The sequence below is a fragment of the Oryctolagus cuniculus genome, chromosome 18 (assembly GCF_964237555.1).
Source record: "Oryctolagus cuniculus chromosome 18, mOryCun1.1, whole genome shotgun sequence".
NCBI lineage: Eukaryota > Metazoa > Chordata > Mammalia > Lagomorpha > Leporidae > Oryctolagus > Oryctolagus cuniculus.
Window position 1 is genome coordinate 11,296,907 of NC_091449.1, and position 25,030 is coordinate 11,321,936.

At 64.2% G+C, this 25,030-nt stretch overlaps 1 protein-coding gene across 6 annotated transcripts; it reads left to right on the plus strand.

Annotated features, from left to right (window-relative positions):
• The first annotated feature begins 959 nt into the window (after window positions 1-959).
• On the plus strand, window positions 960-24,042 carry EML2 (EMAP like 2). Of its 6 annotated transcripts, none has more exons than XM_051840099.2 (22): window positions 965-1,228; window positions 3,423-3,641; window positions 3,719-3,842; window positions 3,958-4,062; window positions 5,716-5,744; window positions 5,958-6,087; window positions 7,980-8,129; window positions 8,960-9,029; window positions 9,116-9,226; window positions 10,594-10,689; window positions 11,246-11,380; window positions 12,066-12,165; window positions 15,020-15,174; window positions 15,266-15,391; window positions 16,757-16,888; window positions 19,672-19,739; window positions 19,957-20,045; window positions 20,185-20,282; window positions 20,769-20,856; window positions 21,228-21,323; window positions 22,383-22,513; window positions 23,666-24,042. In XM_051840099.2, exons 1-22 carry the CDS (start codon window positions 1,081-1,083, stop codon window positions 23,789-23,791), a joined length of 2,526 nt encoding a protein of 841 aa, XP_051696059.2. In that variant the 5' UTR covers window positions 965-1,080; the 3' UTR covers window positions 23,792-24,042. The 6 variants fall into 6 exon arrangements, 5 of the variants coding, with proteins under 5 accessions (XP_051696059.2, XP_069918111.1, XP_051696061.2 ...); XM_070062010.1 differs by lacking the exon at window positions 965-1,228 and adding an exon at window positions 2,641-2,657; XR_011383885.1 differs by lacking the exon at window positions 20,185-20,282 and having other exon boundaries at window positions 960-1,228.
• The last annotated feature ends 988 nt before the right edge of the window (window positions 24,043-25,030 follow it).

Sequence of the window (25,030 nt, forward strand, 5' to 3'; positions counted from 1 at the left end):
TTGCAGACGTGGAAACTGAGGTGCGGGGTGAGAGAAAGTGGATTCTAACCCAGGGCGGTCTCTGCTGTCTACCTGTGTCCGGAGCGAAACCTGCCTGCTCTCGGCCTAGCTTCCTGTGCCTGGGAAACACAGCGTGAGTCATCCCTAGGCGCTGACCCCACGTGGAGCCCAGGGGAGGCGGCCCCGCGTCTTCCAGTCCACGGGCGGGTTTGCCACCCTCCCTGCGCCCGCTACCTTCCGAGCCAGCACCGGCTGACACGGCCAGCTGGTCCCAGCCCCACAACTGGGCCTCCGCAAAGCCTGGACTGGATACTGCGGGCGTGGGAAACGGGGCTCTCGGGGCGGAGCTAAGGGCCTGGGGCTGCCCTGGACGCTGATGGACCGGGCGGGGGCAGAGCGCTGCAGTCTAGGGGTCGAGCTAATCCCGTAAGCAGGTCCGGGCCAGGGCTCTGCGCGGGCAACTTTATAGGAGGCGGGGCTAACGACTCCGGGGGTGGAGCTAGAGCCCCGGGGTGGGGTCTGGATCCAGTAAACAAGGGCTCGGAGGACCCGGCCAGGGGGCGAGTGCAGGGCGGAGCTAGCGGCTACCTGGGCCAGCTTGAAGCTTTAACGCGGGCCCTGGTTTTGCGAAGGGGCTTTTGGGAAATCTAATAAAAGCTTAGGGAGAAGGTTTTGGGGGAGGGGGTGCCTTTCCTCCGCTCCATCCTCCTCCTGGAGCTGGGGGTTCGCGTCAGCGCTGAAAGGCAGGGGCGGACCTGCCCCTTCCAATCTCTCTGCGCTCCTATTGGCGGAGGAGCCTGCGCAACAGCCTCGGATTGGCTCGGAGCAGGCGAGGCAGGGGGGCTGGAGGAGATCCACTCCGGCTGGGGGCGGGGCCAGACGGTACCCAGGGGGCATCCCGACGCAGCCAATCCTGGCCCTAGGATCGTGTTGGGGGGACTGGCAGAGGGTGTTCCGACCCTTCCCCCCTCCCCCCCTATTTCTGGGCATCCTAGGGGGATGACCCCGGTGCCAGGCCCGGCGCCGGCCGCCTGATGCGGGGCGGGCCGAGCTGGGGATGCTGGAACGAAGGGCGTTGCTATGGCAACGGGAGGCAGGGCCTGGGGGGGGGACCGGGCCCGGGCAGGGGCCGGGGGGGCCGGCGGTGGCTGTGGCGGGGCGATGGCGGAGCGCGGCCCGGCCTTCTGCGGTCTCTACGACACGTCCTCGCTGCTGCAGTACTGCAACGGTGAGACCCCTCCCCAGCTCTGGTCCTGGCCCCGCCCAGGGTCGGACCCATCTCCTCCTCCTCCCAAGTCCCCATCCCCCTCCCTTGCTGAAGACCCCCCGCCTTTCTCCAGTGTAACAGGACCCTAACCCCAGAGGAAGAGCCCCATCCCCAAAGTCCCAGCCCCCTACCCTCTTAAATCTCCCCTACTCCCGAGGGGGCTGGAAGAGGGCAGAACCCAAGGAGACTAGGGTTGGAGGGGGGAAGGCCTGGGGCTCTGCCTCCCCACTTCCCTAGCAGACGGAGGGTTCCTAGCGGGTGGGTGGGACTTGGTGTTGAGGGCAGAATGTGGGACCAGGTAGGGCAGCCAAAGGGCTTTGCCCCCACTACACCACCCCCAAATCCTCAGGCACCTCCCCTCCCATGCCCGGGGACCCCTCCCATCTTCCCAGGTCAAGGGGTACGGCACCAGAGGGCCTACAGTGGGTGTCAGGCCCAGGAGCAGGAAGCAGAGGGCTTGAAGGTTAGGGGTGGGATGAGCAGGCCAGGGCCTTTCTGGGCGGGGCACTCCTGGGTCTCCGGCACACTCAGGGGGTCCTTAGAAGGCAGCGCCGTCCCGTCCAGTTTGGAGGCGCAGCCCCCCGAGGACACACCCCAGTGCCAGGGACCACTCAGTTGGCAGAGGGCGCCGATGCCCACTCAGCCTCCCTCTGCTCCTCCAAGAGGCTGTGTGTCCCCACACACGACGCTGCCTGTCCCCAGGCCTTGGTCCCCTTCCTTCTCTCCTCCTAACATGGTCTAACGCCGCGACGGCTCGAGTTGCCGGGAGCCCCAGGCACCGTGGAACAGAGCGACTGCTTTGGGTTTATTGAGCACTTTCCCTCGCGGGGAGGAGCTCAGAGTTTTACTCAGCAGCGTCTGCTGGCAATGACACCTCGGGTAGCGAGAGCAGATGGGTTTTTTGCTTTCGTGATATGATCAATGGGAGGTAGGAGAGCCTGGGTGCAATGGGGCCATTGGGGCCCCTGTCCCCCGCCCCCCACTGGCTGTGTGACCTTTGGCATCTGCACGTGGCCTCCGACATCTTTCCTCACTTTCCTCATGTGCAAGATGGAATGCCCACAGGGCTTGACTTCCCAGGCTGGCCGCTCTCTCCTTTCCATCCCCCCACCCCACCCCGTTCCTTTGCCTACTCTGGCACCGGACTTGGAAGGCACTGGGTGGAGGGAGGGGCAGGGCAGGCGAGGCCTGGCAGGCGATTGGGCAGCGGGGGGAGGGGGGAGGGAAGGATGGGAGACCGCACTGCGGAGCCCAGCGGACAGGCGGGGTGGCCTAAGGAGACGGGATGGCAGGTGTGACCTCCACGCCCTGTCCCTGTTCATGGTACCACCTTTGCTTCCACCAGGCTGGGAGACAGGGCCTGCTCGGTAGTAGCCAGCAGTGAACCTGGGTATGAGTGGTCTTGGAGGGATGGGGAGGGGCTACCTGGGTCCTCCTCCCTCTTCCATTGGGGGAAAATTTTTGAGAGGGATGTGGGGGGAGGCGATGGGGGATTTATTTTGGCTGCACCTGCAGAGGAGGGGAGAGGAAAATCCCGGAGGCGAAATAAAGACCGGGGACAGAGTAGAGGAACTGTGGCTGGGGAGGAGAGTTTGTGTGTCATCCCCGCCCGCGCACCCTTTGGGTGTCCTGGGTCCGCTAAGCGTTGCCTGCAACTCCGAGGTCGGCCACCAGGGGCCGCAGGAGCTCTGCCCTTGCCGCGGGCTCTCGGGTCGAACCCCTCGGAGAGAAGAGGGGGAGGCGGAGGATCTATGACCTGACTTGGAGGCTTGGAAACTTTTAGAAACTGTGATAGAAAAATCGGCCCTCGTGAGAGGATGTCGGGGACCAAGCCTGGAACTCTGGCGTCGCTAGGCGTCGGTTGGCTGGTGTCCGCTGATGGTTGAGCATCTTAGCCACGGAGGCAGAGTGACAATCTCCCAGAAGCGTACTAAGAAAGGAGAGGGACTTCCCCAGGGCCACACGGCCAGGGCGCTGCCGGCCGAGCGGGGAGGTGGGGGCGCGCCGCGGAGCGCCGGGGCTTTCCTTCCCCTTCCGGCTCCGAGCATCCCAGCCGCGGGGCCGCGGGCGAGGAAGGGGGCGTGGCTGGCCGCGCGTGGACGCTGGCCGGCGGCTCCCGGGCGGCCCTCGAAGCCGCGGCTCCCGCGCCTTCCAGATGACAACCTGTCGGGCACGAGCGGCATGGAAGTGGACGACCGCGTGTCGGCGCTGGAGCAGCGGCTGCAGCTGCAGGAGGACGAGCTGGCCGTCCTGAAGGCGGCGCTGGCCGACGCGCTGCGGCGCCTGCGGGCGTGCGAGGAGCAGGGCGCCGCGCTGCGCGCGCGGAGCACCCCCAGGGGCCGGGCGCCGCCGCGCCTGGGCACCACGGCCGCAGGTACCCCGGGCGGCGGCGAGAGGGGCCAGGGGCGGCGCGCCCACCTCCCGCCGCCTGACCCCCGCCGACCCCCGCAGTGTGCCAGCTCCTGAAAGGCCTCCCCACCAGGGCGCCTCTCGACGGCTCGGGGCCCCCGCGGCGCGTGGGCGGCTATGCCACGTCCCCCTCCTCCCCCAAGAAGGAGGCGACTCCCGGGCGCAGGTGAGGCCTCCCCCGAGACCCCGCGGGAGCCAGGGGCTGTGCGGACGCAGAGCGAGGGCTCGGCGAGGGGCTGCAGCCGCGCCGCGGCCCGCAGCTCTGCGCGCTCTGTCCGCAGTGGCCGCCGCTACCCGTCGCCCGAGCGTCTGGCCTCGGTGCGCCGCGAGGACGCCCGCAGCCGCACCACGTCCTCCAGCAGCAACTGTAGCGCCAAGAGGGAAAGGTGGGTGCTGGGGGGGGGGTCGTGTCCCGAGGGACCCCTGGTTGGCAAGGAAGTGGGGCGGCCCCCAAGCGCCCAGGCCCTCGCTTGGAGCCCGGGGGTGGGCGAGTTCAGCCCGGGGCAGGCGGGGGGCAGTGCAAGGGCTTTGGGGGCTGTGGTCGCGGGGGGAGTCCGGAGCCCACACCGGGGGGCGTGGCCACGGCCTCCGGAGCCGCGTGGGTGCGTGTGCAGGGCCTGCGGGTGAGCCCAGGGGAAGTCGGGGCGGGGCCAAGCTTGTGGGCGTGGCTAAGAAGGTGGCGAAGAGGCCCCACTGAGTGTTGAGGGGTGGAGGCTGGGCAGAGCCACAGCCCGGGATAGGGGGTGGTCACTGGGGCTGACTCCAGGTGACGACAGAAACTCTTAAGTGGATTCAGGGGGGCGCGGCCAGAGAAATGGGATGGGTGTGAAGGGGCGTGGCCAAGCCTCAGATACAGAACAAACCTGGAAGGGGTTCAATTGGACAGAACACCCAGTGTGGCCCGGGACGTAGGGAGGACGCACGCGCGGCGCCGGGGTCAGAAGAAGTGGGCGTGGCCAGCATGTTGGGGGCGTGGCCAGTCCCCGGAGGCGGGGCTGCAGGGCGATCTGGGCGGGGCCAAAGGCTGGGGTGGAGTCCTGTTGCAGTGGGCGTGGTCGGGGCTCACAGGCGTCCTCGCGGCTGGACCAAGTTCAAGAACCACACGTTTCAGTTGCACAGTGCCTTACGCGTCGGGCCCTGCTCCAGGCCCCGGACGCAGACTAAGCCACGGCGTCCCCGCAACACCCCGGGAGGCGTCTCATGCCCATTTAGGCAGAGGTGGGGCAACACGGTCACACTGCTAGGAAGTAGCAGGACCGGGCTTTGAACCCAGGCAAGGCGCGCTCCCGAGCCCGCGACCTCGACCACTCTCCCCGACCCAACCCCCAAAATGGAGCCTGCCCGCAGGGCCCCACACCCGGGCCGTGGGGCCCGCTGGCTCCCGCAGGCTGCAGGGGTCAGCCGCCGAGGGCGGGGCAGGGCGCGGCGGCGCGGGCGCCTCCCAGGGCCGGAAGCGGCGGAGCCCGTCCCGGCTCCACCCCCGGCCCCCGAAGCTCCGCCAGCCGCCGCCATGAGTAGCTTTGGACCTGGGTGAGACCCTTTCGCAGACCCCCACCTCGTCGCGCGCCCGGGGCCTGCACCCTAGGCCTCCCCCATCCCCGGGGACTCGGGTCGGAGAGCCTCACCCCTGCGCGCTGGCGGAGGGAATCCGGGACACGCCCCTTCCTTAACCCTGGGCCGCTTCGCCCGCTGAAGTTGGGGGCGCGCGGGGCCTGGGGGTGAGGGGGGGGGGCGCCGTGCTGTCGAGGGGGGCGGGGTCCTTGGCAACTCCCCGCCCCCAGGATCGCGTCCCCGCCGCCCAGTGCTATGTGATCTCTGGCGACCACTGCCTCTCTGGGCCTGTGTCTTAGGCTCTGCACGATCAACCGAGCAAAGCACACGGCCTGCAGAGAGGCAGCGCTCCGCTGCTTATTCGGCCCCCCAGCCCCCATCGCCGGACAGCTCCGCGGGGCGGGGCGGGGCGGGCGGGCGCCTCCTCCCCTGCCCGACCGGCTGGCTAAGGCGCCTCTGTTGTGTTCTGTTGTGCCCTTTCTTGGCAGCAAAACCAAAGAAGTTATCTTCAGCCTGGGTGAGTGGGGAGCCGGGGAGGGGCTTCCCTGGAGGCTTGCACGCCGCGGGGGTGGTGGTGGCAGGGGGAGGGGCTGCTGAATCTTTGCCTCTCTGGCCTCAGTTTCCCCACCTGTTACCAAAACAAGCGACGCCTAGAAGGGGAGACGCGAATAGGGCTGGGGGCTGCCGTCAGCCGCTGACCTTTGCGGTGGGTGGGGGGCTGTCCTGGCAGAGGAAGGCTCCGTGAAAATGTTCCTGAGGGGCCGCCCGGTGCCCATGCTGATCCCTGACGAGCTGGCGCCCACCTACAGCCTGGACACACGCTCCGAGCCGCCCTCCCGCAGGCTCAAGCTGGACTGGGTGTATCCTTGGCTCTAGCCCCGCCCCCGCCCCGCCCCCTCAGGCGGGCACAGACCGAGGATCTGTGGGATCTCAGACAGAGGCAGGGGCTGGCCAGGCCCCGCCCCCGCGGTCAGGGGAGGGGAGTAACTGGAGGAGCCGACATCTAGGTTGCCCTGAACAGTGAGGAGCCGGCCGAGAAACGAGCCAAGAGAGAACGTTCCAGAAGGCGGGCACAGCAGGTGCAAGGCTCTGCGGCCACAGTGAGCTTGAGGTTGGAAATGGATGCGGGCCTGGCTGTGTTTACATTTTTACTTAGTTATTTGAAATGCAGAGAGAGCGCGCTAGAGAGAGAGAGGGAGAGGGGGATCTTCTATCTGCTGATTCCCTCCCAAGCTGCCCACAGCAGCTGGGGCTGGACCGGGCCAAAGCCAGGAGCCTGGAGCTCACTCCAGATCCCCTTTGTGGGTGTGGGTGGCAGGGAGCCAAGTCCTTGGGCCATCGTCTTCTGCCCCCCAGGGTGTCGGTTAGCAGGAAGCAGAGCCAGGACTCGAACCCGGGATGTGTGATGAGGGCGTCGCGGGCGGCTTCTTCCAGCACTGCGCCTGCGCCTGACGCCGGCCTTGGCTTTGAAGCCTGGCAGAAGCGGGTGCTGCCTGTGGCTGCCCGTGGGAGCTGGATGAGTCCCTGTCTGCCTGTGCCTCCATGGTGTCCTCTGAGAAATGGGTTCCCTGATAGTAACGAACCTACCCGAGCTCTTCCTGTGTGGCCCCTCCTCTTCTGCAGAGTTGACTGCATTTTGGTTTGTTTGTTCGAGAGGCAAACCCCCCCACACTGTTTCCTCCCCCAGATGCCTGGGAAGGCCAGGGCTGGGCGGGGCTGAAGCTGGGAGCCGGAACACGACCCTGGTCTCCTCCCAGCTGGCCCCGCCATCATCTCTAGGGTCTGCACCGGCAGGGAGCCGGAGCCCGGGGTCAGGAGTGCAACCGCGTACCCCCGTGCGGGAGGCGGCGTCTGGCCCGAGTCGGAACCACCACCCCAGCTGCCTGGCACTGGCCTCCGCGGGCTCCCTGAGGTTGCGGCGGGGAATTCTTCACCCTGCTTCCCACTGGGGAAGCTGAGGCCACGGAAGGGCCCAGCCCTCTCCTAGGGACGTGGCCAACTCGGACCACGCGCCCCACACGCCCCAGGAGCCCAGCCCCTGCCTGCTTCTCACTGGGCGTTGGTTTCCTTGTTGGAATCCGGGAGGCTGGTGAATGACTTGGCCGGCTGGGAATACCCACAGGAACCTGTCCCAGGCGGGACTTGGTGCGCGTCCAGGTGGCCGACACTGGGCCCCTCCACGGCACCTGCGGGCAGGGCAGTTCCCGTGGGGTTGGGACACCCACTCTGACCTTCATCGCACCTTTTCTGAATGTGTGAGCAGAAGGCTGGGGAGGGGCATAGCCCTCCCTCCTGGGGTGCACAGCAAGTGGGACGCCCAGAGTGTATGCGCCAAGCCGGGCAGGGGGAAGGTGGAGCAGGGCAGGTGGAGCTGGAGGTCAGGGAGGGCTTCCTGGAGGAGGTGTTGTGGCAATGAAAAATAAGGCAGCCCGGTCTCTGCCACCTAGGCAGTCTCCTTGGCATGGAGGGGGGGGAGTACAGGCCATTACACATCACCCAGGTCGTGACTAAGAGAAGCCCAGTGGAGGAGGCAGAGGGCTGCTTCCAGGGTGAGGTGACGGCTGACGGGCGTATGGGGGGTGCATCCCAGGCGAAGGCAAGGTTCATGGCGGTCTTGCAAGTTCCAGGAGCTGGGCGTCGGCCTGTGGGGGGGTGGGACCATCGGCGCTCCCCGCGGGAGTGAGAGTGGAGGCAGGAAAACCTGCCCGCTGGAGACCCCGACAGACAGGCGCCTTAACCAGGGCTTCCGCAGCTATGGCTACCGCGGCCGAGACTGCCGGGCCAACCTCTACCTGCTGCCCACGGGGGAGATCGTGTACTTCGTGGCCTCCGTGGCCGTGCTGTACAGCGTGGAGGAGCAGAGGCAGCGGCACTACCTGGGCCACAACGATGACATCAAGTGGTGAGCGTGAGCCTGGGGCGGGGGCGGGGCTGAGGGGCGGGGCGAGGGGCGGGGCGGGCTGTCTCCCATCTGCTGCTCCGCCCCTGTGCTGGGGGCAGGGTGAGGGGCGGTGCGGGGCTGTCTTCCTCCATCTGCTGCCCCCTCCCCCAGGGCTGGGGGTAGAGCGGGGACGGGGCGGGGACTGTCTTCTATCTGCTGGAGCTGTGCGGGGGCAGGGTGAGGGGCGGGGCGAGGGGCTGTCTTCCATCTGCTGCTCCGCCCCTGTGCTGGGGGCGGGGTGAGGGGCGGGGCGGGGGGCTGTCTTCCCTCCATCTGCTGCCCCCTCTCCCGGGGCTGAGGGTGGGGCAGGGACGGGGCGGGGACTGTCTTCTATCTGCTGGAGCTGTGTGGGGGCAGAGTGAGGGGCGGGGCGGGGCGGGCTGTCTTCCATCTGCTGCTCCGCCCCAGTGCTGGGGGCGGGGCTGTGTGGGGCGGGGCGAGGGGCGGGACAGGCGCTGTCTTCCATCTGCTGCTCCGCCCCAGTGCTGGGGGCGGGGCTGTGTGGGGCGGGACGGGGGCTGTCTTCCTTCCATCCGCTGGGCCCCAGGCTGAATTCCATGCACCTATGCATTGGGCAGGGCTGTTTAAACCCTGACCAGGTCTTCAGACGGACAGCGCCGCGCCGGCTGGGGCAGGTTGGAGCCCTGGTGGCCCCTTAAATCTCTCTGCTCTCCTGGCCGCGGTCTGCAGTATCGATCAAATGACTCCACGCAGCGATCAGCGGCACGGAGGCGCGGCCTCTGTGACGGCCCGGCCCCCCACCGAGCCCTGTCCCTCTGTCCTCTCCGCAGCCTGGCTGTCCACCCGGACATGGTCACCATTGCCACGGGCCAGGTGGCGGGCACCACCCAGGAGGGGAAGGTAATGGAGGGCAGGGCCTGGCCGCGGCGTGGGGGGGGGCGCAGCCGGGCCCCCAGCTAGGAAACAGACCGGTGTCTTTCCCGCAGCCACTGCCGCCCCACGTGCGCGTCTGGGATTCCGTGTCCCTGTCCACCTTACACGTGCTGGGCCTGGGGGTGTTTGACAGAGCCGTGTCCTGTGTGGGCTTCTCCAAATCCGTAAGTTTTTCCCCCACGGCGACCCCCCAACCCCATCCAACCCCAGCGCCCCACTCCACCCACACACCCGCAAAAGCAGGGCCCACGGGGTGGGTTTTTGACACCAAGTAGAGATGCGACTTGAAACACTGTATCAGAGTGCCTGGCTTCAGTCCGGCCGGCCCTAGCTATTGTGGGCACTGGGGGCGTGGACCCGTGGCTGGGAGATCTCTCTCTCCAAATAACAAACAGCAAAATACAACACAGCAAAAGCAGGGGCAAGTGTGTGCACACCTCCCAGCCTGTCCGTGTGGGATGAGGCCACGCCCCTGCAGTGGTGGCCACGCCCCCAGCAGGGTTACAGCCCCTCCTGTGGGTGTGGCCCCCAGGCCTGCTCTGATAGGCCAGGTGACGGAGACCTCGCATCCTGATTGGCCCCAGATTCTCCCCTGTTGTAGATGAGCTCCGGTCGCCTTTCAGTCACCCCCGCAGGCTCCGGCGGGGTCCTTACCCACGGAGGGTTTTCAGCCCCGCGTCTCTCGGGTGCAGCCGGTCCCTGTGGGGTCCTGCGTGGGCGTGGGCAGGTCTGGGCGGAGATAAGCCCAGAGCGGAGAGTAAGCCTCCAGGAATCGGTGGTGCGGTTTGCTGACGCCACAGCACCCCCCTGTGTGAGGGGCGGGTTCTTGGTTAGCGTCCTAGTCTACTTTCTACCGTATTTTACAGAAGTGTTGGTCTGCAATGGGTAGAGGAGTGAAAAACAGCCTCTCTCCAGGGAGGTTGGAGGGGCACTGCTGAGAGAGACGCGGGGGCACGAAGGCTGTATTGGTGTGCAGGCGCGGGGAGGGAAAAGACCGAATCAGAATTACCCCGTGTCTAAAGCGTACAAAACGCTCACTGTACCACCTAATAATGGCAGGATCTCATTATTTCTTTATGTATTTGAAAAGCAGAGTGACCGAGAGAGAGGGAGAGACAGACAGACTGATCTTCCACCCACTGATTCGCTCCCCAGTGTGGCCGCAATGGCTGGGAGGGGCCAGGCTGAGGCCAGGAGCCAGGAACTCCATCCAGGTCTCCCACGGGGTGGCAGGGGTCCAAGCACTTGGGCTGTCCTCTGCTGCCTTCCCAAGTGCATTAGCAGGGAGCTGGATCAGAAGCGGAGCAGCTGGGACTCGAACCGGTGCTCATATGGGACGCCGGCGTCATAGCTGGTGGCTTAACCCGCTGCGCCACAATGCCGGCCCTGCCTGTGGCTGAATTTCCTGCACACAGGCTGTGCCCTGCTGGACAAGATGACAGGGTCACTCAGCAGAGCCGGCCAGCGGGATGGCTTAGGGGCGGGGACTGGGTCCTGACCACGCCCCTGCCTCTCGCCCCCTCCCCTGCAGAACGGGGGCAGCCTGCTGTGCGCGGTGGACGACTCCAACGATCACGTGCTGTCCGTGTGGGACTGGGCCAAGGAGGCCAAGGTGGTGGACAGCAAGGTGGGCTGACCCTTCTCCTCCCCTCCCCATGGACGCCCCCCCCAGTGGTTGGGAGCCTGCCTTCCCACAGACCCCTGTTTAAGTCCTGGCCTTGCTGCTGGCTCTGGCCTCGGGTTACCTCCTCTCAAATGGGTGTAGGGAGAGTATCTTGCTGGGAGCCCGGCTGGGTGCCGTTCCAGGCTGACCTTGGCTTGGCCTTCTGGGGAGAGGCACCTGCCCGGCAATGCGGAGGCCAGGCCCTGGGTCAGACCCTGGTGACTCGGCTTCTCCGACTCTGAGCTCGGCTGTGCGGCCTGGGGCGGGTGGCTCGCCCTCTCTGAGCTCATTCTTCCACCTGTACCGGGGAAGGTTAAGTGGGTTAAGGGGCATCAGGTGCCCAGCCTGGCACCTAGTGGGGGGTCGTGACTGAGACGCCGCCACCCGCCCGTGCTCTGGGTTTGGGTTTGCCATGGTGCAGGCAGGTAGGGCGTGCAGTGCACCTGTGAGGCGGGGCTGTGGGGGCTCCGGTGGCTTTGAGGTCCTCATTCAGAATCTCCCCCCTCCCCAACCCCCAAAGTGCTCCAACGAGGCCGTGCTGGTGGCCACCTTCCACCCCACCGACCCCTCCGTGCTCATCACCTGCGGGAAGTCCCACATCTACTTCTGGAACCTGGAGGGGGGCGGCCTGAGCAAGAGGCAGGGCCTCTTTGAGGTGAGTGCCGGGCCGCGGGCACAGCTGGCCCTGGAGAGGCGGGCAGGGCTCCGAGCAGGCTGGGGGGCCCTGGGCGGGGGGCGAGGCGCTGCCTGCGGGCCTCCGTCTCCCTCTGCCCACCACGGGCACGGTCCTCCTTGACCTGATGGTGAGGACGGGTGAGGGGCACAGCGGCTCCTAGCAGGCAGCGAGCGCTCAGTCGACAGGTGCCGCAGTGTCTGGGGCTCGGGCTGGGGCCTGGGAGAGAGAACAGGGAACCCTCTGACAGGGTCCCCCTGCCTTTGGGGAGACTTGGGGCTGCCACCCCAAGATGGGAGGCCGTGGGGACCCAGGCACAGACAGAGATGCTGAGAAGGAGGGGTGGGGGGAGCAGGAGGAGATGGGATGGGGCGGGGAGAGGGGAGACAAGACCCAGGAGCTGGGAGGGGCTGACGCCAAGGCCAAGGCCAAGGCTGGGAGGAGCCGGGAGGAGGCAGCAGGGCGAGCACAAGGCTAGAGAGCCGAGGGAGCTGAGCACGGCAGGTGGAGGCAGGTGGGTGGCAGAAGGGGTTGTCCCCCGGGGGTCTCCCCGCCCTGCCAGAAACGTGCGGGGGTCCCCAGCCCACCGTGCTGGGCGGTGAGGGACCTCCGGGGGCCACCCTGCTCTGGGGCCCTTCTGACACCGCCCCTCCCTCCCCCGCCTCAGAAACATGAGAAACCCAAGTACGTGCTCTGTGTGACCTTTCTGGAGGGCGGTGACGTGGTCACTGGAGACTCCGGGGGGAACCTGTACGTCTGGGGCAAAGGTCAGTGGCACCCCGTCTGCCGGGCCCCCAGCCCAGTCTGCCGGGAACGCCCTCGGCCTTCCCTGAGCAACCCCTGGCGAGGCTCTGCCCCCACCCCCACCTCCTGGGGTGTCTGTAGACCCCCCCGCAGCCTTGGCCTCTGCAGATCCCGCACTGGGGAGCCGGGCTGCGTTCTGGAGGGGTGGGCAGCTCCGCTGCGCGTGGACCGGCGGGCGCGTGGGTGGGCGAGTACGTGAATGAAGGGGCCTCCTCGTGCCTGGATGGGAGAGGGCATTTGCAGCCTCCTCACTGGGTGGCGGATCAGGTGAGTGAGCGATTTAAATGAAGGGGCGGTGTCAGGAGCAGTGGACGCTGATGAAGGAGGAGACCTTCTAGGACAGGTCTGTGACGTGGCGGATGGACGCTGGTCAGCCAGCGGAGTAGGTGTTACAAAGAATGGGCTGTTTCCGGAAGTGCGGGATGAATGAATGAGTGAATGAGTGAACTGACCGTTCTGCCCAGCGGAGGGCTTTGTTAACACATGAATGGTCCGACCCCGACACCCACAAGGGGTGAGTAGGAGCTGTCCCTTCTGTGTGGGAAAGAGGCACGAGGCTGGTCCCCAGTGGGAAATGCGAACACCTGAATGAGTTGTTGTTTTTTTTAAAGATGTATGGATTTGAAAGTCAGTTACACACAGAGAGAATAGGAGAGGCAGAGAGAGAGAGAGAGAGAGAGAGAGAGAGGTCTTCCATCCACTGGTTCACTTCCCAAACGGCTGCAATGGGCCGGAGCTGTGCTGATTCGAAGCCAGGAGCCAGGAGCTTCTTCTGGGTCTCCCACGTGGGTGCAGGGGCCCAAGCACTTGGGCCATCTTCTGCTGCTTTCCCAGGCCTCAGCAGAGAGCTGGATTGGAAGTGGAGCAGCCGGGACTTGAACTGGCGCCCATATGGGATGCCAGTGCTGCAGACAGAGGCCTAGCCCACTGCGCCACAGTGCTCGCCCCATGAATGAGTCGTAAGTGCTGCTTTGGTTTTTACATCCATCAGACGCCTTAATCAAGACTGCATGGGGCTGGCACCGCGGCTCACTAGGCTAATCCTCCGCCTGTGGCGCCGGCACACCGGTCGGGGCGCCGGATTCTGTCCCGGTTGCCCCTCTTCCAGGCCAGCTCTCTGCTGTGGCCCAGGAGTGCAGTGGAGGATGGCCCAAGTGCTTGGGCCCTGCACCCGCATGGGAGACCAGGAGAAGCACCTGGCTCCTGCCTTCGGATCAGCACGGTGCACCGGCCGCAGCGGCTTTGGAAGGTGACCCAACGGCAAAGGAAGACCTTTCTCTCTGTCTCTCTCTCTCTCACTGTCCACTCTGCCTGTCAAAAAAAAATAAATAAATAAAAAATAAAAAAGACTGCATGGCGTAAGAAGGGACTTCAGAACTTCATGGAACATTGAAATTAAAAGATAAATATTTAAAAATGCAAATCCACACATAGGTTTTTTGTCCAAAATACATTTTCCATGAGCTTTTTGAAGTCCTTTTTGAAGTCTGTTATTCCCATGGCACAGATGGAAAGCAGGAAGTTCAGGGAGTGCAGGTGTCCCCGAGCCCTGGTCCTCGTCCCAGCGCCTGCCCCTCCCCACGGGGGTGTGCGGGAAACCGGCCGCCCGGGGGTCGCTCGGGGACCTCCTGTCCCCTCTAGGCCTCTGTTCCCTGCCCGTCAGCCAGGGGTCGGTTCTGATGTCCCCCGGGAGCTGGGCTGCGTGGCGGGCAGTGGAGCCCATCTCGGAGCTGGGAAGTCCTGGGTTCGGGTCCCAGAGCTGTAACCCACTCTGTGCGGCCCTGGGAGCTTCCTGGGCCACTGGGACTCAGTGGCCCTGCCTGGGAAATGGGTATGACACCAGCTCTGAACAGGGTGCTGCCTGTCTTGTCCCCAGGCCCACCCTGCAGGGCTTGTGGAGTTGGAGGGGTGGGACAAAGCGATGTGGAGGCGGAGCCTGGCTCTCTTGGAGAAGGGGCATGGAGTCCACTTCCTGCCCATTGTTTGTGCCCAAAGTGAGTGTGCATCTGCCCTGCCCCCCACCCCAGTCCCCTGGGACAGGGTCCCATCTGGCCCTGCCTGGACACCCTGCCCTTGCTTGTTCCCGCCGAATCTCCTTTGGTTCCCCGCAGCGTCCACACCCCGTCCCGTTCTCTGGCCTTCGCAGCAGAAAGCTGTCCCTCTACCCTCTCCTGTCCCTGCCAGCTCCTGCTCCAGACGTCCCCTCCTCCAGGAAGCCCTCCCAGACCCACCAGGCTGGGAGTCCTCTGTGGGATCTCACAGCTTCCGGGAGTGTCCCATCCCGGTTCCAGCCGCCTTGGCTGTCTTCTGGGAGGGGGGTGGGTCGGGGTCTCTGATGTTGGACTATGAGCCGTGTAAGAGCGTGGTCACCACTGGGTCCCATGTCAGTCAGCCTGAGGCTGGGCCAGAGTCGGTGCTGGCCAAGTAACTTGATTGGATGCGGTAATGGGTGAATGGCAGGTGGGTGGACAGATGGGCGAGTGGGCAGGTGGCTGGGGAAGTGAGTGGATGTTTGGACAGAAGATGGGCTCATTGTTGAATGAGAAAGGTGGAGGAGTGATGGGGGATGGAGGAGTGGGGGAATGGATGAGGCATGGACAGACGGACAGCAAGCAGATGGAGAGTGGCCGGAGCCGGCTGGCTGGGTGGGTCGATGTTGGTGGATGGTGGGTGTTTGAGTTCATGGGGAGTAAGTGGGTGGGTGCAGGGCAGGTGGCAGTGAACAGATGGACACAGACCGGCTGGAATGTTCCAGGTCTTTCCCGGGTCAGTAGCCGGACGGCCGCCCACGCTGACCCACCCCTGGCCACCCCGCAGGTGGGAACCGCATCACGCAGGCGGTGCTGGGCGCCCACGACGGCGGCGTGTTTGGGCTCTGCGCCCTGCGGGACGGGACGCTGGTGTCCGGAGGGGGCCGCGACCGGCGGGTGGTGCTCTGGGCTTCCGACTACAGCAAACTGCAGGAGGTGGAGGTGAGGAGGGGCGTGGGCTTCCCGGGGCGGGGGAGGGGCTCGCTGCCTTGTCCCGCCCCTGCGCTCGGCTCAAGCTCATCCGCCCCTCCAGGTGCCCGAAGACTTCGGCCCCGTGCGCACGGTGGCGGAGGGCCGCGGAGACGCACTGTACGTGGGGACGACCCGCAACTCCATTCTGCAGGGCTCCATGCACACCGGCTTCTCGCTGCTGGTGCAGGTGAGCAGCCTTGTGGGGCGCCCTGCCCTGCCCCCCCGATCCCCACCACGTCTCCGCGGTTCTCCCCGGCCCATCCCGGCTCCTTCCACCGCGTACCTCTCTCTTACCTGCCTCTCCTCCTGACCTCTCCCTGACCTGGGATCCCCCAGAACACCCTGGGATCCTGCAACCATCGGGTTAACACGGGGCGGGGGGGGGGGGGCAGGTCCCGCCCCAGCTGTGCTGCCTCTGGCCCTGGCCCTTCTGATGGGGGGCGTGGTCAGCCCAGCGGGTGGGTTCAGTCCGGATGTGTCCAGTCCTGCGCCCCAGCAGGTGACACAAGGACCACACCTCCAAGGATCTGGGAAGATCTCCAATTAAAACACCCGCCTGCTGGGAGGCAGCGTGGTGTGGTGGTCGGGGATTCTGCCGGCCTGGTTCCGAGTGGCGCCAGCTGTGGGATGCTGGGAAAGTGACTCCTCCGGCCGGCTGTGGCTGTGGCTGTGGCTGTGGCTGTGGCCGGGGTGGGGAGTTAACCGAGCTCCTGGCGCGGGGTTTTGTGAGCATTCCCTGTGTGGGTGCGTCCCCGCCCACGGCGAGTGCTCCGGAGGTCCCCTGCCCTGTACATAGGTCTTGGGGCTTCCCCCCGACAGGAAGATAATCCAGGGCCAGAGGGAGCGTCCCGGCCTCTGGAGGCCAGATAATCATGTTAGCATTATTATGTAGCACGGTTGCTGGAAGTGTTTATTACTTTCTGTAATAATATTACGTTCTCACATGATTTCTTTAGGATTTATGTTATTGATTTCAAAGGCAGAGGGGGAGAGAGAGAGAGAGAGAGAGAGAGAGAGAGAGAGAGAGAGATCCCCAAATAGCCACAATAGCTGGAGCTGGACCGGGAGCCTGGGACTCCATCCGGGGCTCCCACACAGGTGCAGGGGCCCGAGCGCTTGGGCCATCCTTTGCTGCTTTCCCAGGCGCATTAGCAGGGCGCGGAGCAGCTGGGATGCTGGCGTCACGGGCAGTGGCTTGACCCACCGTGCCACAGCGCCTACCCCCACGTCTTGATTGTTGGTTCCTGTTTTACGGGGTGACTGCCAGCGCTGGTCCCTTCCGGAGGCTGCGCGCTCTGCACCCAAGCTGGGGGCTGGAGCGGTGACTGACCCCGTGGTCCCGCCGGTCCCGCCGAGGCTCCAAGGAGAAGCCCCCCAGATCCTTGGGGCTGACCAGTCAAGCTCCAAGGTCTCCGCTGTGCAGCCTGGACGGGGGATGTGGGGACGGAAGGGATTCGCCTCAGCCCGGCAGCAGCGTCCCCTGCAGACGCACCCAGGAATCAGGGTTGGGTGTGGAAGGGGCCCCCAGCCCGCTGTCTCCCCCTTTCCTCAGGGCCACGTGGAAGAGCTGTGGGGCCTGGCCACCCACCCGAGCCGGGCGCAGTTTGTGACGTGCGGGCAGGACAGGCTGGTGCACCTGTGGAGTTCGGAGTCCCACCAGCCCCTGTGGAGCAGGACCATCGAGGTGCGGGGGGGTGGGGGTGGGGGTGGGCCTGGCGCACCCTCGGCCGTGGCTCCGGCCTCGGACGGGAACCACGCCAAGTGGAAGGGGGCTGAGTACGGGGAAGTCAGTGCTTACAGACCCTCGGGAGGGCGCAGGAGCGGACCACGGCCCCCCGCACGCCCCCCACAGCCCCGCCCTCCAGGGTCAGGGGGTGGGGAGGCGGGAGCCGGCAAGTTCAAGGCCAGGAATCAGGAAGCTGTGGCTGCTGCAGCTGTCGACTCTAGGGCTTAGCTGTCCCCAGCGACTACCGCCGGCCTCCTCAAACTTAATTAACAGGGGAACGAATGGGAACAGAATCTAGTTCCCCAGTCGCGGCAGGTGCATCGCAAAAGGGCTCGGCTGCCAGCTGCGGCGGCGGCCATCGCGTCGGAAGTGCAGGTGCGAGCGGCCTCTCCCGTCGTCACGGGCAGGTCGGTCGGACGTCCTGGCCGGGCTCGCGGTGCTGCCGTCCCTGGCCCTGCACCAGGTCAGCAGCCACCGCACCTGGGGTCGCACACGGCCAGCGGCTGTGCCCGTCTAGTCCAGGGGGCCAGTAGGACTGACACAGGCGAACCTCTTCCTCCTGCCCTCCAGGGCACACTTAAGCTGCAAGGGATTCTGGGAAGTGTCTTTTTTTTTTTTTTAAGCTCCCGTTCCAGTACAGGAAGGGAAAGGACATAGGAAGGAAGTGGGGAGGCCACACTGCCTCCACCACCCTTTGAGGCTTTTGTTCTGGAATCTTCCGGGGTCACCTCTCACCTTCTGTGACCCTCTGTGAACTGGGCATAGTGCATCCTGGGAGTTATTAGGGGCATGGATGATAATCCCCATCCTGGCTGCCTGAATTGAGCACCTGCTGTATACCCTGTGCTCAGGTTGCCAGGGGTTGTGAGAAGCAAGATCCCTGGGCCCCATCCACAGAGCGTTTGAGTTTGGGACCAGAAGTTCAGAGTTTGGCTTTTTTAAGATTAAGATGTATTTAGTTCAAAGGCAGAGTTACAGAGAGAGCGAGCGAGAGAGACGTTCCTCCTGCTGGTTCACTCTCCAAGTGGCTCCAGTGGTCAGGAGCCCCAAGCCCTTGGGCTAACCCCCGCTGCTTTCCCGGCACATTAGCAGGGAGCGGGATCAGAAGTGGAGCAGCCGGGACTTGCACCAGCACTTAACCCACTATGCCACAGTGGCCCAGATTCACTATTTGTTTGAAAGGCAGAGTTACAGAGAGAGAGAGAGAGAGAGAGGTCTTCCATCCTCTGGTTCAGTCCGCAGATGGTCACAATGGCTGGAGCTGGGCTGATCCAAAGCCAGGAGCCTCTTTCGGGTCTCCCACGCGGGTGCAGGGGTCCAAGCACTTGGGCCACCTTCCACTGCTTTCCCAGGCCACAGCAGAGAGCTGGGTTGGAGGAGGAGCAGCCGGGACTAGAACCGGCGCCCATATAGGATGCTGGCGCTGCAGACCAGGGCTTTAACCTGCTGCGCCACAATGACAGCCCCACGTCAGTGGTTTGTAACCACTCCCACAGGTTGATCTCACGCTGGGCGTCTGGGGCTCGGCCTGGAGAAGCCGAGTGAGTGCCTGTATCTCGCGTGATGTTGTTGACCTGCAGCCCTTCAAGGTCGCTGGATGCCCACTTGGAGACAGACTCAGGAGGAAGTCCCTTGCCCCGTGTCACAGGGTGGTCACACTGCCTTCGTCAGCTTCCCGTGCTGTAACCAAGCACCCAAGGCTAGGCACTTAAAAAAAAAAAAAAAAAGCTTTATTTGCCCTCCACCCAGCACGCCCTCAGGTGGCTGAAAAGTTCAAATAGCATGGCGCCCCCTTCTGGCGGCACCGCAACATGGCAGAGGAGTGGAAGTGGAACCTGCTCTGAGCAGACCCGGCCCGTGTCCAAGAAAGGAGAGAGTGATTTTTTTTTCTTAATTAATTTATTTGAGAAGCAGAGAGAGACAGAGACAAAGGTCTTCCATCTGCTGGTTCACCCCCCAGATGGCCAGCACGGCCGGAGCTGGGCAGGGACCCCGCCCACCTTATAGAACCCCAACCACTGGGCAGCTAACCTAGATCACAAGCGACCTTCGTCCCTTCCGAGGCGGGGGCCCGGAGACCCCGTCACTTCTGCCGCGCCCCCTCTCGAAGATGCCCCACGTCTCAGTACCGCCCCCTGGGGGCCCAGCTTCTAGCACAGGGACCTGGGGGGGGCAGATTACTCACTCCCACACCGCAATACACGGCCACCCGTTACCGGGCGCTTGCTGTGTGCCGTCCTCCCATCTGGCCATTCCGCGGACCTGGCACCCCCGTACAGGGGTCCCGGGGAACGTGCAGCCGTGAGCTCCGTGCCCCTCTCGTTGCTGAGCCGGGGGCGGCTCCGTGGTGCTGCACTTCCCAAGTGCCTCCCACAAAGACGCGGGGGACCTGGCACTCACAGCCGCGACCCGCTGGTTGGTTTTATGGAAAGCAAACTGGCATCGGAGGTCAGAAGCCTTAGCAAGAAGATAGGCTGTGTCCCAGCGGCCCCCGCCCCACCTCGGGTTAGGAAAGGACCTGAGGAAGTCGTCTGGGCTGACGAAAGCTGTGAGGATTTAGGAGTGAAAGGGCCAGGTGGGATGCTCCCCGTGCAGGCTGACACGTTAGGGCCCGAGGGTGTCTGGGACAGTCAAAGCAGGTAAGAGCCTTGTGCCCGGCTAAGAGCTGGTTCTGAGGCAGGGGAGTGGCCAGAGAGATGCGGCGCCCGGCGTTCAGCCCTGCCTCTTGCCTCCCTTCTTAGGACCCTGCCCGCTCGGCTGGCTTCCACCCCAGCGGCTCTGTCCTGGCCGTGGGCACGGTGACCGGCAGGTAGGAGGGCGTCTCTGCTCCTTTGCCCCGCCCCCGCCACCCCCCAAGGAAAAGCTCCTAGACTCCTTTAGCAGCCCCAGTCTCTCCAACACTCTGCCGCATCCTCTGGGGTCCCCCGATTCTGCCCTCAGCCGCCCCCCAGCTTGCTTCACCCCACCTCCGCCCCGCCCCCCATCCGCTCACCCTTCCTCCCCTCCCCCATGGCTGTTCCCCAAAGATGGCTGCTGCTGGACACGGACACTCACGACCTGGTGGCTATCCACACAGATGGCAGCGAGCAGATCTCCGTGGTCAGCTTCTCCCCAGGTGAGCCGCCGGCCGGGGGCGCCAGCGAGGCAGGGGGGGGAGCACAGCAAGACCTGGGAGGGGCGTGGCGAGGGCGGAGCCTGGGAGCGGAGGGGGCGGAGTCTGGGTGCCTCCTCATGGCCCCCTCCCCCTCCCCCAGACGGGGCGTACCTGGCCGTGGGCTCCCACGACAACTTGGTGTACGTGTACACGGTGGACCAGGGCGGCCGCAAGGTCAGCCGCCTGGGCAAGTGCTCGGTGAGTGGGCAGCGGCCCCCCAGCCCGCGCCGCCACCCCGCCCAGGGGCCGCAGAATTAACCAATTTTCTACCTCCACCGAGCATAGCTTGGACACTCCGGCAGCTCCGCCCAGATCACAGCGAGGAGCCATAGCCCCGCCCACGCACCGCCTCCTGTGTTCTAAGCCCGCCCCTCCGTGTAGCCACGCCCCGTCCCGAGCTCGCCCCCCACGTTGTGTAGCTCCGCCCCTTGCATTCAAAGCCCGCCCCTCTGTGTCTGGCTCTGCCCACCTGTTCCAGATTCCCCTCGTGTTCTAGGCCATCTCGTCAGCCCCGCCCATCAGTCTGGCCCCGCCCTTGGTAGTCCGGCCCCGCCCCCACCCGGCCGTGGCCTGCGTGTCCTCCCCCACCCCTTCGTGTTCGCACCCCGCCTGTGTGCCCTCCACCCCTCCCGATCTCACCGTGCCCCCTCTCCTGCTCCAGTTCTGCACTTTGCCTCCCCGCAGGGCCATTCCAGTTTCATCACCCACCTGGACTGGGCCCAGGACAGCAGCTGCTTTGTCACCAACTCGGGAGACTACGAGATCCTATACTGTGAGTGCCAGGCCCAGCGCCCGCCCACCCTCGGCCTCATTTGCATGCGCGATTGCAGGCTCCTCCTCCAGCCCCCCCACCCAGCGCCCGCCCACCCTCAGCCTCATTTGCATGCGTGATTGCAGGCTCCTCCCTCCTCCCGCCCGGTGCTCAGGGCTGTTCTGTTCCTCCCTGGTGTACCCCACTTTCATCGGGATCCCCCCTTTCTGGCCGGTGGGTGGGATCCAGGTTTCTAGGCAGCTGCCCCTTGCTCAGGCTCTGGGCCTCTTGAGACCCGGGATCTGGCCTCCTCCGGGTGGGCAGGTGGGCTGGGCCCTGGGCGCTGGCCCCCTGGCGCCCCGTGTGAACACCGCCCCCGCTCTCTGCCCCAGGGGACCCCACCACCTGTAAGCAGATCACTAGCGCGGAGGCCGTGCGGAACGTGCAGTGGGCCTCGGCCACTTGCGTCTTGGGGTTTGCGGTGTTTGGTAAGTTCCGGAATGAGGGCAGTCCCGCTGGGGCCCGGAGCTCGGGGCGGCGTGTCTGGCTCGTGGTCTGCACAGTCCCTCGCCGGTCACCTGCAGGGCGGGGGCTCACTCCTTTACTGAGTAGGGGCGGTGTTTGTGTGAGAGCACTGGGTGAGGCGAGATGACCACTGGTGTCCCTTCGGACTGTAACTGGCGTGGTGGCACCTGGCTGGGGGGCGTGCGTGCTGCTGGTACCCCGGCCACCTGTCCGTCAGCCACTGCTCCCTGAACACCTCTGTGCCACCCGGTTTGGGCAGCGCTGGGCCACAGCAGTGACCGTGGCAGCCCCAGCCTTGCCTTGCCCTCCCGGGCTCACAGACTTGTGCCGGGACAGTGATGGCTCAGAGCGGGCAGAGCTGGAACGGGAGAGCCTGGGGGCCCTGGGAGAGTCAGGGAGGACTTCCCGGAGGAAGACACATCTGAGCGGGGACTCAGAGGTGGCCCAGAACTTGGCATCTGGAGAAGCATAAGGAGACAGGGTTCGGTCTTTATTTTTATTTTTTTTAATTTTTATTTATTTAAAGTTAGAGACAGAGAGAAAGGTCTTCCTTCCATTGGTTCACCCCCTAAATGGCCACTATTGCTGGCACACTGTGCCAATCCGAAGCCAGGAGCCAGGTGCTTCTCCTGGTCTCCCATGGGGTGCAGGGCCCAAGCACCTGGGCCATCCTCCACTGCACTCCTGGGCCACAGCAGAGAGCTGGACTGGAAGAGGAGCAACCGGGACTAGAACCCGGCGCCCATATGGGATGCCGGCGCCACAGGTGGAGGATTAACCCAGTGAGCCACGGCGCCGGCCCCATCAGTCTTGGCCCGTGGTGAGGCGTGAGGCTGAGGGTCAGAGGCCAGGAGAGCCTGGGGGTCAGAGGCTTCCTCCTGAGGCCACCAAGGTGCCACGGAAGGGTTCTGAGCGCTGGGTGGACAGGGTCAGGCTCAATGTGTAGGAGGCTGGCCAGGGGCCTGCTCCTCGGGGGGGCCCCACCCCAGCTGACACCTCGCCACTCCCCGTCTTGTCCACAGGGATCTGGTCCGAGGGGGCGGATGGGACGGATATCAACGCCGTGGCACGCTCCCATGACAGCAAGCTGCTGGCCTCGGCTGACGACTTTGGCAAAGTCCACCTGTTTAGCTACCCCTGCTGTCAGCCTCGGGTGAGTGCCCGTGGGCAGTGGGCAGAGGGAAGCAAGCAGGGCTGGGGGCCAGGGTGGGCCCACCCAACCCCCAACTCCACCCCTCTCTGTGCCTCGGTTTCCCCATTTGTCTAAGGAGGGCAGGAGGCTTCACCCTGGGGACTTTTTGTTCTTTTTATTATTATATTTATTTATACACACACACACACACACACACACACACAGTGCCCATCCTCTGGTTCACTCCCCAAATGTTCATGACGTCTGGGGTGGGGCCAGGGCCGAAGCCAGGATCCAGGAACTGCATCCGGGTCTCCCACGTGGGTGACGGGCAAAGACCCAATCACTTTGCCTCCCAGTGTGCATGAGCAGGGAGCAGCAGCAGGAGCTGGAGCCAGGAATCGAACCCAGAGTCTTCAGGGGAGCTTCGGTACCGAAACAGTTAAACGCCTGCTTCCCCACGGGACTCCTTAAAAAAAAAAAAAAACTTTATTTTATTTATTTTAAAGGCAGAGAGACGGAGGCCTCCTGTCTGCTGGTTTATTCCCCAGTTGCCCACAAAAGCTGGGGCTGAACCAGGCCAAACTCAGGAACCCCAGACTTGATCCTGGTCCCCCCATGTGCACATTAGCAGGGAGCTGGATCGGAAGTGGAACAGCTGGGACTCAAACTGATGCCCATATGGGACGCTGGCACTGCAGACAGCAGCTTAAACCACTGCGCCACAGCGCCGGCCCCACTATGGGTTTTTGTTTGTTTGTTTTTTATTTATTTGAAAGGCAGAGTTACACAGAGAGAGGAGAGGCAGAGAGAGAGAGAGAGAGAGGTCTTCCATCTGATGGTTCACTCTCCAAGTGGCTGCAACAGCCAGAGCTGGGCTGATCTGGAGTCAGGAGCCAGGAGCTTCTTCCAGGTTTCCCATGTGGGTGCAGGGGCCCAAGCACTTGGGTCATCCTCCACTGCTTTCCCAGGCCATAGCAGAGAGCTGGATCGGAAGTGCAGCAGCCGGGACTCGAACCGGCACCCATATGGGATGCCGGCAGTGCAGGCAGCGGCTTTACCCGCTACGCCACAGCGCCGGCCCCTGTAGATTCCTTTATGAAGCAGAGGACGAGAAGATCGTGGGGTGTCATGTCCCCCCTGACTGTTTTTTTCCTTCTTTCCCTTTAACAGGCCCTCAGCCACAAATACGGTGGACACAGCAGCCACGTGACGAACGTGGCCTTCTTGTGGGACGACAGTGTGGCCCTGACCACGGGGGGCAAGGACACCAGCGTGCTGCAGTGGCGGGTGGTGTGAGGTCAAGGTCAGGGCAGGGGCGGGACTGGAGTTCTATTTTCGGGAGATGTCTATCGCTGAGTAGAGTAATATATACCAGAGTACGTCTATGAGCAGAGGGGCCTGGGGCGGAGGGTGACCGGGCACAGGTCTCTGTTTATTGGGGTGGGAGAGGGGTCACGTTGCTTTCAGTGAGCCATTGCTTTTCCGTTTGGGGTGTTTTTTAAGTTTATTCTTTTGTATCATCCAGAAATAAAGACTTGTGCACTGAGGCCGGCGTGTCCACGTTCGTTTGTGACCTGCCTAGGTGGCCGGGTGGGCGTGTTGGTCTAACAGCGCTCGCCGCCGGGGGCCATTAGTGCTCGGCTCCTCATCAGATGCAGGGACAGAAACCATCGTGGTCGGCCGCACAGCCGAGCAGGGGTGGGTGGGCAGGGGGCGCCTCTCAGGTTTTTTTTTTTTTTTTGACAGGCAGAGTGGATAGTGAGAGAGAGAGACAGAGAGAAAGGTCTTCCTTTTGCCGTTGGTTCACCCTCCAGTGGCTGCCGCGGCCAGCGCATTGCGCTGATCCGATAGCAGGAGCCAGGAGCCAGGTGCTTCTCCTGGTCTCCCATGGGGTGCAGGGCTCAAGCACTTGGGCCATCCTCCACTGCACTCCCTGGCCACAGCAGAGAGCTGACCTGGAAGAGGGGCAACTGGGACAGAATCCGGCTCCCCAACCGGGACTAGAACCCGGTGTGCTGGCGCTGCAAGGCGGAGGATTAGCCTGGTGAGCCGCGGCACTGGCTGCCTCTCAGTTTTGCAGGCATGGAGTCAGCATTTCTCTCTGAGAGTGGCATGCCGTACTCAGCAGAAACATGGCCTCCCACAGCTTCAAAGCTCACAGCCAGCCACCTTTGGTCCCAGATTCAAAACTCCCAAGGAAGGGCTGTGGTTGGCTCATCTGCACTTCAGTCAGCTGGGCAGCTGGCTGGTCTATGGTGATTGGCTCCGTCGGGTTGATGCAATAGCTCTGGACCAATGATTGGGGCCAGGGAGGTGGAATTATGTGAAAACATAGACATTTTAAAGATTTTTTTTTTATTTGAAAGGTAGAGTTACAGAGAGGCAGAGAGAGAGAGGGGTCTTCCATCTGCTGGTTCACTCCCCAGATGGCCTCAACGGCCAGAGCTGAGCCAGTTGCCCACAACAGCTGGGGCTGGGCCAGGCCAAAGCTGGGAGCTCAAGACGGAATCCAGGTCCCCTCCAATCCACAGCCAG

What these genes read in the sequence shown, in the direction of transcription:
- EML2 (XM_051840099.2), top strand. Translation starts at nt 1,081, where the DNA reads ATGGCAACGGGAGGCAGGGCCTGGGGGGGGGACCGGGCCCGGGCAGGG. An exon ending in CCAAGGTGGTGGACAGCAAG is followed by an intron (nt 10,690 to 11,245) that starts GTGGGCTGACCC and finishes CAACCCCCAAAG; the next exon opens with TGCTCCAACGAGGCCGTGCT. An exon ending in CCTGTACGTCTGGGGCAAAG is followed by an intron (nt 12,166 to 15,019) that starts GTCAGTGGCACC and finishes GCCACCCCGCAG; the next exon opens with GTGGGAACCGCATCACGCAG.